The sequence below is a fragment of the Myotis myotis genome, unplaced genomic scaffold, assembly GCF_014108235.1.
Source record: "Myotis myotis isolate mMyoMyo1 unplaced genomic scaffold, mMyoMyo1.p scaffold_m19_p_16, whole genome shotgun sequence".
Lineage (NCBI taxonomy): Eukaryota > Metazoa > Chordata > Mammalia > Chiroptera > Vespertilionidae > Myotis > Myotis myotis.
The window spans coordinates 15,110,873-15,122,623 of record NW_023416320.1 but is presented as its reverse complement, the minus strand read 5'-3'; the positions used below and the strand labels follow the sequence as shown (position 1 = coordinate 15,122,623).

At 41.7% G+C, this 11,751-nt stretch overlaps 1 protein-coding gene across 3 annotated transcripts in view; it reads right to left on the bottom strand.

The window, feature by feature from the left end:
• Window positions 1-1,169: 1,169 nt before the first annotated feature.
• The window catches only part of ZFPM2 (zinc finger protein, FOG family member 2), a 428,452-nt gene continuing 417,870 nt past the window's right edge, over window positions 1,170-11,751 (bottom strand). For all 3 annotated transcript variants that reach the window (XM_036338040.1, XM_036338041.1, XM_036338042.1), the window contains 3 exons: window positions 10,177-10,383; window positions 7,982-8,206; window positions 1,170-4,685 (listed from right to left, as the gene is read on the bottom strand). In XM_036338040.1, coding sequence (XP_036193933.1) covers window positions 2,194-4,685; window positions 7,982-8,206; window positions 10,177-10,383 — 2,924 coding nt within the window. In that variant the 3' untranslated portion in view covers window positions 1,170-2,193. The remainder of the gene's footprint in view (window positions 4,686-7,981; window positions 8,207-10,176; window positions 10,384-11,751) is intronic.

The following is an 11,751-nucleotide window of genomic DNA, read 5'->3' as shown; positions in this document are numbered from 1 at the left end:
TTTATGAACATCCTTGTGGGTCCCCGAGCACCTGATACTTTGAGAGATTCTTGCAAGACTCTTTTAAGCATCTAAATTCTGTTCACCTCACTAATTAGTCACCTGAAATGAAAAAATATTAGTTAAGGTCAAAATTTTATATTCAACTAGACATCTGGTGCACAAATTTTTGCACAGGTGGGGTCTGGCCAACCAGGGGGAGGGGCTGCGGGTGGTTGGCAGACCAGCCCTGCCCCCTGGTGAAACTCCCAAACTCCTGGTGGAACTCCCGGTTGAGGGAACAATTTGCATATTGGCTTTTTATTATATAGGAAGATAGTTATTCTCAACAAGCAACTGAAAAATGGCCTTGACAACACAGTATTTTTTGTTTTGTGCCAGTGTTTATATGTTATGAGGCTGGCACCTTAGGTTTGTTATGTTACCACATTCGATATGGACAATTAATGGTGCATCATCATCTCTCTGCAAAGTGCTTCTCAGGGACCGGAGAAGCAATTGCCTTTCCAGATCAGGATGTTCCTAAAGTCACTGTGGACTGCAGTCTGCCTTTGACTGGCAATGGGTGTCATCTAGCCTATGGAATCATATCTCAACCCCTCTGGGGAGCCCACTAGTCCTCCATAACCTACACTGCTCTCCAGTCCCCCTCAACATGCAAACCCTTTAAATGTACAAATGAGATGTGTGAAATCTAGTCTTTTACAAATTGCAAGCATGAAATGCGAGCACCTTTACTCATCAGAGCCACTTTACCACACCATTTCACTGCTCCTCCAAATGCAAACTTCTTTTTCCGGTAAACTCCATCTAAAAGTTGGGCACATTTGATCAACCTTTGTGCCAGTTCTTGTGCAGAGGTTCTGTAAGCCTTTTAGACATTCATGAAATTGTGTCTAAATTCTTTTTCTCTGCTACAGTGGTGGAGGGGGTAGGGAACAAAAAGATAGTGCTTATTATATATAGTTATAATGAAGAACTTTTCTAGCTTCAGAGCCTGGAGTCTCCAGTTCATTTTAATATAATAAGTAATATTAATTAGGCACACAGAAAGGACAATCTATTGCTTTACTGGTTATTGCAGCTATTAATGCTGTTGGGAACCTATTCTCGTCATATATGGGGTTGCTCTTGTATCTTAAAGAAAAAAAAAAGTATGCCAAACTTCTCCAACAATCTGGAATTTTATTCCATCCATATACATGCATAGTAACAACATTTGTTGAGAAATTATTTCTATCAGAAGTAGAACATTATCTTTGTGATCACCAGGTGCAGTATTGCTACTATTATATTTAAATAGATCTTATATATGAATTAAATTCATACTTGCAGCATTGAGTTCAGGGTTTCGATTTAGACTGTGCCTTTCAAAAGATAAAACTGATTAATACTACTTCATTTACTTACAATACTGCTTCCAGTAATTTTGTTCATTCTTTACAAAGTATTGCATGTAACAGCAAAGGTTTAAAAATTGAGACAGAGCTGCATCAGCGAAAGAAAATACAAGTACTATACAAGAAAAAAATTGCCATCTTCATTTAACATACATGTTTAAGATTAAGAAAATGGACAGAAACATACGGCTACATACAAATGCAAAGCCTAGTGACTAAGAGACTGTATCTGCTAAAATATAAAGTGCAAACAGAGCCTGATTATCCAAGAATTGAAATCTTAAGGCGAACTTATAGCATGTGTACTTAGAACATCTTTGCAAGTTATATTTTAGCATATACGTTTATCTGCAACAGCATATAAGAAGAACTCAAGGTACACAAGTGCTTTTGAAGCTATTTCTAAAATGCTTTTCTGTATTGTTTGTGACTATTTTCTTTAAAAGCTACTATACAGTGCAAACCATATGTGCTACACAATAACTATACAATAACATTACAAATGACTTTAATATAAAGTTTTTTAAATAAAAATAACATAACCACAGCTATGAATACTGCTGGTAAAATAAATTAATTCTTTTTGAAAATGGCACCAATAATACACGTTACTAATGGACTGTAATGAAATTACACCTTAAGTCTTCAATTCGGCCATCATGACTTCTCTCCTGATTTGCCCAAATGTAATTCACAACAGCTTTTGTTTCTGTTGTTACCTTTCTGGACTGGGAAGCACAACGTACTAAACACTGTACCAAAGGTGACTGATGTCTCTAGTTGGCTCGTTATTTCATTTGACGTGTTCCGCTGCATGTGATGAGCAATAAAACTTCTTGTGAGTTATAAAGTTCGAGAGGTTGTTGAACTGGATGTCACACAGCCGGCAATATTTCCCACTGGTCGGAGCCTGGGTGGAGCCATTCACACCTTTCGCTATACTAGACAACTGTTCCTCCGCGGAGGGCATGCCTGGTGAGACGTTCTCATTCGTGGCTAATGGGTTCTCCGAGATCCAAGAGGGAGACTTGTGGCCATCTTCATGCTGAGGGTTCTGGGAAATGTTCTCTTGCTGTGGGTTGGCGGCAGGTCTCTCATCTTGCTTCAGTCCACCGTTGACTATTACCATGCCTCTATTTTTGGGCAACAAAGGCAGGGAATCCTTCTTGGGCACAGCACACCCATTCGAGGAAGCCTGGCCTTTGGGAGATTCATTTTCTGCATTTGTGCCTTGCTCGATGTCAGCGTTATGGATGACGAGAGAACCAGAAATATAATCGCTCGGCTTTATCCCATAATATGGGGAAAGCTGGTCGGCTCCCTTTGCCTTCTTGATTGCCCCCGGGTAAAGGCATTGCGGCAGAAACAAATGTTTGCTTTCTTCTTTTGTAGCAATGAGCTGCGCGGCTTCGCTGAAGACCTTCAGGCCTTGCAGGGTGGCCAAGTGGGATGAGAATAAGTTCCCGTTGGGGGAAGGCTGCTTCAGGTTCCCATTCTTCTCACATTTGATGATGCTCCTCTCATAGCTGACGTCGGGGCTGCTGCGTTCGCTCTCTGGATTCGGAAACACTTTGCTGTCGAGCGGACCCAGGTCATTCCGCTGATGGGCAGTGACCGGGCAGGAATTCTGCTTGTGGGCCAGGTAGTTCTCGACCTTATTGAAACTGATCTTGCACACCGTGCACTCATGGTAGTCCAGCAGCCTCTTGGGCGACGTGGTCGCCCGCTCGGCCTGGGATAAGCACTTTTTGCTGAGATCGATGGGCACGTCCATCTCTAGGCAGGAAACACTGGCGTGGGTAGCGTCGCATTTGGAAACCGGGATGCATTTGTTGATGGTCAGAGACGTTTCCAAGTGCTTGGAGACAATTCCTGGGAAGATATCACATCTTGGGTGGTAGCACTCTCCGAGCCCTTCGGCGGGTTCTTGAGCGGAGGTACAAGGACTGCTGAGGTTGGCCACGTCCAGAAAGCGCTGCTGGACCAGGGGCGGCCTCTGTTCCTGCTCGGGGAGGCACATCTCATACATCTTCCTCCGCTTGCGCGTGCGCATGGTTCTCTGCATGGCAGGCACTTTGTTGGAAGCAGATCGCTTGAGCGGCGGGTCGTGGCGGGTGGCACAGTAGTACTGTTTGTGGACCATGTACGTCTCGTGCCGGCTGAAGGTGATGTTGCAAGCTTCACAGGTGGTCTTGTTTGGGTCACTTTCCCCATCCACTAAGGGGCCGCTCGGGTTTTTTGCATCAACGGGTTTCCCATTCATTTTATCGTCATTGCTGCTGGAGGTGGAGAGCTTCTTAGCTTGAGCAGAAAAGTCCTTGTCGTGGCTCTTCCCGTTGGGCCCAATTAAATCTAAAACGGTGGAAGAGTTGATGCAGGATGTTTGCAGAAGCGGGTTCTCAGGGTCGGCCGCATGAGCGGCCGGGTTGAGAAGGTTGATGGAGGTCTGGCCGGTGTTGGGACTCACGGCCTCGGGCATCTTTTCCGAGACGCCGGGGAACTCCGGGGACTTGGCCATCTGCTGCCATCGGCTGCTGCAGTAATGTTTTTTGTGCACCAGATAATTATCCAAATTGTTGAAAGTTATGTTACACTCAAAACAAGTCGCCCCCTTGGGCATCAAGGGGCTGTAGATGACGGGAGGGTAGCTGCTGCTCCCGTGCCTCAGTCGCCGGTGTACCAGCTCAGACATCTTGGCTAAGATCTCTGAAGCCTGAGGGACCATCGTGATATCTTGGGGAAAAGCAAACTGAGAGAGAAAAGGACCCACAGGGAAAGAAGGCCCGATATTAGGCTGCACTGGAGATGAGGCGAGTCTTGGACTAGAGGGCTCAGACTTTATTTTCGTGTAAGAAAAGCTTTGTTTGTTTGCCGTGGGCTGTAGCTCCGGTCTCTGGTTCGTGAGAAAGAGCGGAGTCTTTTTCTCACACTTGTCCAGCTCTGTGTCAGAGCTCGCATCTTTAGTCTGCATGGCCTTTTGGCTCTGGGGGAGTTCGCTTCTGGTCAACAAGTCTGGGGCTGGCTGTAAGCTGTCTTCGGTGCCACTGGGAGAGTGGTCCATGTCACTTTCTCTGGGAAGTTTGCCTCCAGGGACATGGAGCTCCTGGTGCTGCAATAGCTCCCTCTGAGTCTGGAAGCCGAAGTGGCAGTGCGTGCATCGGAAGGCAGCTTGAGTGAGATGGGAGAACAGGTGCTGGTGAAAGTTGATCACAGAATCAGCATTATAGCTACAGACGGTGCATTTCAGACTCGCGCCAGGGGGGAGGAATTCTTCCATTTTCACTCCTGGAGAGACACACAAAATAAGAATACTGAGAACTTCATGCGTTGGTTTTGTAATGATAGGAACCTTTACAATGACCTAATGTCTTCAATACAACAGCAAAGAATTGAAATCTTTCAGAATCTCATGGTGTTAGTGTAAGTAGTTAGCTAGTTATTAATAAAGGAAGGAAGCAAAGGGAACCAGATGTTAAGCCTAATAAACTAGGGAGCTGAATCCGATATTAAACCTAATCTACTAGGGAGCTGAATCTGACATTAAGCCTCATTCACTAGGAAGCTACTGTATTCACGGGTTCCGCAGGGGACTACTGCATCCTCCAAAGACGTGGGCAGGAAGAACTGGTCACCGGTCATTAGCCAGGATTACCGAGGAAGGGATAAGAACAACAGTGGAGCCCAGCCCATGTGGCTAAGTGGTTGAGCATTGACCCATGAAGCAGGAGGTCACAGTTTGATTCCTGATTGGGGAACATGCCCAGGTTGCAGGCTCATCCCCGGTAGGGGGCGTACAGGAGGCAGCGGATCAATGATTCTCTCTCATCATTGATGTTTCTATCTCTCTCTCCCTCTCCCTTTCTCTCTCTGGAATCAATAAAAACATACTTAAAAACAAACAAACAAAAAGAAGAGCAGGGGAAATTCCTTTGCTGGGAATATGTGCAGTAGAAACCAAGATGGCACGGGGGAGGTAAGTGCATGGGCAGTAGAAACCAGATGAGGCAGCAAAACTTTGGGACATGCACAGTAGGAGCCAAAATGGTATCAGAGTCTAGCTGGGAAAAGAATCAGACTGGATAAGGGCACAGAACTCCAGATGGTCCAGGAAAGGGATTGGTTGGGGTGGGAGGGGGCAGCACAAGTCCGGGAAAAACTCAGGAAGTAGATTGGATAGTTTCCAAGCAATCCTGATCCTTCCAAAAATGAAGACTTTATAAGGAGGATTATCAAGCATCTCGGAGCAGTTGCTGCTAGAACCTGCCCGCCCTCTATATCCCCTAGGGCATATCATTTCCCTTCACCCCATTAAATCTTGCCACTCTGTTTAAACTTCTCCCAAGCATGTGCCCTTTGAAATTTCTTTCTTGTGACACTGCAAGAACCCATTTTCAACAGAAAAAATTTGTGCTATTAACTTATTTCTTATATATATTTGGCCTTTGTACAGGGGTCCTGGCTCACAGCTCCTAAAATCCTTAAAATTTCCTGTGATAAGATGATAAAGGCATCTTTGTTATGTTAATGAGGTGGCCTTTGGAAAGCCCCTAGGTAACCTAAGGGTTGGAGGCTTGTTGGGGGGGTGGGGGGGGAAGAGGGGAGGCAGGGTAAGGAAATCCAGATTAAAGGATTGAAATTTTCAGTCTTTCCCCACCCCCAACCTCCTGGGAGGGGGTTGAGGGATTAGAGAATAAATTCAACAGCACTGGCCAATGATTTAATGTCTATGTAATAATGAAACCTCCATAAAAAACTAAAAGGATTGGGTTCAAAGAGCTTCAGGGCTGGTGAACATGTAGATTAGGGGAGAATGGCATACTCTGAGGAGGCATGGATGCTCCTCATCCTTTTCCCATACCTTGCCCTATGCATCTCTTCCATCTGTCTGTCCCAGAGTTATTTCCTTTCATAATAAATTGGTCATCTAGTGAATAAATGGGTTTTCTGAGTTTCATGAGTCACTCTAATAAAGTATTCAAACCCAAGGAAGGGGTCTTGGCAATCTCTGATTTATAGCCACCAGTTGGTCAGATGCACAGGTAACAATCTGGACTTGCGATTAACACCTGAACTGGGGTGGTTGTCTTGAGTCCTTAACTGGTGGGATCGGATGCTAACTCTGGGTAGATAATGTCAGAATTTAGTTGAATTGCAGGACACCCAGTTGGTTTCTAGATAATTGCTTGGTGGTGGAGTGGGGGATCCCTTTCCCCGGATGCATTGAAATTGAGATCCAGACACTTTTACTCATTAAGGTTAACTCTAGTCCCCATTTGTTGGTTCATAGTTAAATCAGGCTTGGCTCATCCTCTCTGTACTCGAGACTAAAATGAGAATTGCCTTTTATATTTATAAGGTGAAAACATGGCAGAGAAACCTGGTCCTATAGCTATAAAAAGGAATTTCTTAGCCCTCTCTCTCTTTCTCCTTAAGTAATCCAATACTCGTTCTTCTATCCAGTTGAAAAGATCCCCGTTTTTGTTTTGTACGTGACTTACCATCCGAGACCACCAACCTGTTTCTACTTCCCCTGCTTTATCACCTACATGAAGACAGCTCATTTGTAGGGAAAGGGAAGAGAATGAGTAGAAAGGAAACTGATGATTTCTATAGGTTCAAAGACAAAAGCTTGTGCTGCACTAGAACATTGGAGGTTGGAGCTAGTTTGTTTACAACTCAGCACCAACTTCAGTTTTTTATTTATTCACCTGCAGCAAAACCAGTGAAGAAAGTCACCCAGAAATAGCCTACAAATTTTGTATTATAGGTGCTGAAGAACTGTGATTCCCAAAACTTGTTTTGCCCTACTCAAGAATGTTCCTAGAGATATCTAAAATTAATGTAATTCTATTAGCTTCAATTTAAAAAAATAAAAAAATTTGAATACTAAGTGATGATACTAACAATTGGGCCTACGATTCCAAAATAAATGGGAATGGTTGCCACCTTGCTGTTAAGAGTGGGCTTAAAACAGAACACACTTATTTGTTTTCTAGACTAATTTTTCTTAAGGAATTTAAAAACAGGACTAAAAGTGATTTTATGTCAAAAAATCAACTAAGCTGTTATGATGTGCACTCTGGAAGTCAAGAGCATTTTATAGATCCACATTTAAAAGTTAATTTTTCTCAAGTGTGATTTTAATTGGACCTATCAAAATGACAGCTTTATTCCAATTCAGCAAATACTTCTTTTTATATACCTATTTTTTCCCCTGCCATGTGGATAACAGTATGGTCAGTTTGCAAAGATCACTTGACACTGAAATCAATGAATATTAATGACAATGTACAAAGGGTATTGAGAGTTTCTAAAATGATGCTATTTTACTTCAGTTAAAAAAAAAAAAAAAGGAAAGAAAGAAAGAATGAATTGGCCTGCAATCTGAGGACAGTAGCTGTTACAAAAGAGTTCAGACCCAAGTCCTTTGAGTGGAAAATAAGTGACATAACCAGCTAGCTGATCCAACCAGTTAGATTTTAATCTTATTTGTAGATATAGTTAGACGATAGATGTATGCATGTATGTATGTAAAGAATGGAGTCTCCTGGAGCAAAAGAGGAAACATGGAAGGCACTCACCACTGTGTGAATTCAGGTGCATTTCTAGAGCTCGGGCATTTGAGAAAGTCTTGGTGCATTGTGGGAAGGGACACAGGCTGGAAGTCTGAGCAGCACTGTCTTCGCTTTCTTCTGACACTGGAGCAGCTTCCCGTTGCCTCCCGCTGCAATAGTACATCAAATGGGCTTGCAGGTTCCGCTCACTCCGATACCAGATGCCACAGGACTTGCAAGGGAATATATCCTCTGTAGACAAAAACACAGGGACATATTAGCTGCTGCCCATTTAGGAGCTAATCCAGGAACCCTAGGATACATGGTTATATATATATATATATATATATATATATATATATATATATATATATATATATATATATACACATTATATATATATACATATTAGTTTAAAAATTCCTATAAAAAATACAGAGGAACGTGGGAGAGGTTGCAACAGAGGTCTAAAACTTGGCAGAAAGAGCTGACTTGTGATTTGTAAATTGTATAGTTGGTGAAATCCATGTTAGTGAAGGCGATGGTGTTGAGGAGATGAGGAGGAAACTAAGGATCAAATTCTAGTGAATGAAAAGGACAACAAATGCAAGATAGAATTTCAAATTAAGATCATATACAGTCATATGCTACCGCTGTCTATTATTTAGCCTCTCTCACCAAGTTAGTTGCATTTACACTATCCAGAGGGCCACACTGTTTAATAAAGGGTCCATTTAAGCAGGATGAGTTTAACTGATTAGCTTATTTCAGATTAAGAATGAAGGCCGTATGCATCTATGCTGATTTATTTGGGATTAATAGTTATCTTGCTACAGAAAGCAAACCAAGTATAATCTTAAATATGATTACAATTAACATTCACACATTGGAGTATCACAATCATCTGAAGTACCCCTAGTGTCCCTGGGAACAAACCTTTTTGTCTCAAATTCAAGTTGGGCCTCTGTTATTTCACGTTCCTCACTATCTGAATCAAAGTAAAGGTTCATTAAAGAAAATAACTACATTTATATAAAGGAAATCCAAAAATCGTAGCTTGGTTTGGGTCCTCTGGATCCATTGGTTGGATGCAGACTAATCTCACATATACTTGAAAGAAAATGTCTTTATTCTACAGGATGCTGTTACAGCAAGAATATAATTATTGCTGAATCTATATATGTAAATATACGTAAATATATATTCATATCAAGGCAACATTGCAGTCTCTAGGTTTCCATTCTGCATCATTCAGAGTCTCAGGGATTTTCAAGGGCATTTTTGACTAAATGTAATATTTTACTTACCTACTAGCTTTAGAATCTACTTTCCCCTTCAGATGTAACTGCTACTCATGTTTTCTCACAGAGCTAGATAAAAGCAGAGCTGAGTGTATAGCTCAGATCTTCAGACTCCTAGGTCACTGATTTTCTGTCACATACAGTGTCACTTTGCGTGTTCAAGAAATACAACCTAAGTTCAATAGTCATTTTAACAAATATAAAAGGATATTTGCCAGGGCATATTTAAAAATTCTCCATAGAAAGCATTCTAAACTTATATGTATTTTTTTTTTTTTGTATTAGCTGATGTCTTGATCTATCCAGGCTTAACAGGCTCCCTTCCTCTTCATTAGTATATCTAATCAAAAATTTAAAATATATATATATTATTTTAGAGAGAGAGGAAGGGAGAGGGATAGAGAGAAACATCAATGAGAGAACCATTAATCAGTGGCTTCCTGCATGCTCCCTCCTGGGGATAGAGCCCACAACACATGTGCCTTGACCCAGGGTAGAACAGGGAACCTCTTCAACCACTGAGGCACAATGACTGGCTCTCTAATCAAAATGTGAATTGCATTCTTTTCCTTTAAGTTTTTAACTCTATTGCCTTTAAAGAATACCACCAAGCATTCTACTATAAAAGCATCAAGAAAGCTGTTGGGCTTCTCACAGCTACACAGTAGCCTTGAATGTTGTTTAACTGGTTCAGAATGTCAGCTTTTTGTGTGTGACATTCAGGAATCCAACCTGAAATGAATGAATTAAAGTATTTTTTTAATACTCACATGAGAAGCAAACACACACAGAGTTAGAGAGAAGATTAACTGAAACGTAGAGTCTGTCCCTGGATGCCTGTCAGTAGACATTTTTTTTCTCCCCATAAATACCATCACCACTACAAAGCAACCGCACTGGGCTATTGCACTCAGCACTTACTATTGACAATAGCTGTAGGCAGAATAGAAGCCATGGCCGCTTGCTGAGGAAGCAGCTGAATTGAGTCCAGCAGGCGGGCCGGGTACATCCCTTCTGTAAGAGTCATCTGACTGGCAGCTTGGAGCCTTGAGTCAAAATCCACCACAAAGGCAATTAGCTCTTCACCCTCAGAGATGGCCTTCGTCGTTGTGCACCAAAGCTGACCCCCTGTTAAGAAGGAAAAAAGAAGAGGAAGATAGAATTGACATAGAATGCTCCATCCTGCTGTTATTAGATTGATGTCAAAAGCACCTTCTCATGTTTTTCACATCAGTTTCAACTGAGGTGGGGGAGGGGGGCAGTGTTTGACCAGGACAACAGCTGGACTCCTCTTCCCTACCATGTGAAAAATGGTACTCCTTGCATTCAATGAACAGGTCAGTGGTCAATAGGAAGAGAAGACTAAGAAACAAGCCTAGGCATAATCTCTAGAGAGTTTTGTCAACTCTGCCTTCTGGGCTTGCCTTGATCGTGACATGGTATCCCGCCTAAGAACAAGCATGGCAGGGATCAACCGCAACGTTTCCTTCAGGTGAGTTTCTGAAGTTACTCTTTCTGTACCTTATGGAAGTCAGAAGTTATTTCTCCCCCCCACTCACACACTCTTCCCAAAATACTTTATTATATCAACACCAGATGATCCCAAACTACAAAACAAGTAAATAAAAGCTCCTAAAATCTAGAAAGTGAAGACAAAATTTCGTTAGTTTTATACCCTTTATGTCTGTTGACATTTTTTTTTTCCTGGCTGATTTTTACTTATATAATGTTCCTTATAATGTGGCTTCTTTATCTCCATTTACCCTGATTGAACTTCCTGAAAAGAAGATAGGCCAAAGATCCTTTTCAAAAAGGCTTATTTAAATAAAGATTTGTTTAAATGAAAAGAACTCTTTCTTCAAACACTGAGATATACTCTGGCTCTGTGTTTCAAATGATCACGTGTGGTGCATTAAAAGGAAAATTAACTATGCAAGTCCATCTTCCAATGTATTGGAATGCGATAGCAAATGCTCATTTATTTAACATGTTTAGACAGGCAGAGCACTTATATTTTGTTATCTACACTCTCAGGCCTAGATACGTATCCTATACAGTTATGGCTGGAATAACGTGGCATACTTGATATGTTATAAAGCTATTTTTTTCCCTCGTGTATATATTTGGAGGCTATATATTGTACTCATTAGCAGGCAAAAATCGTACCCATTCTGATAAGTAATACTGCTCTGTTTATCTCTCGGCATTACTGTCTCTTCAACTGCACTTCATTTTTTCCCCACCCTCAAAAAGATTATAGTTTTTAAACAACTGTGGTAAAAATCTGGTGGGAAAGATAACAACAGCATATGATATGGCAGAGTTGCACAGAAGGAGGGGGGCATTGTTTTACAGGAAACTTGGACAAGTAATTAAACCAGCTGATGAAGTTTTAAAGGGAAAAGAACAAAACACCTTCTGTGACAATAGATTTTGTGAAGAAATAAAGCTAGGATTACAGACTTCACATGAGTGTGCAAGTTTCAAAGTGAGACA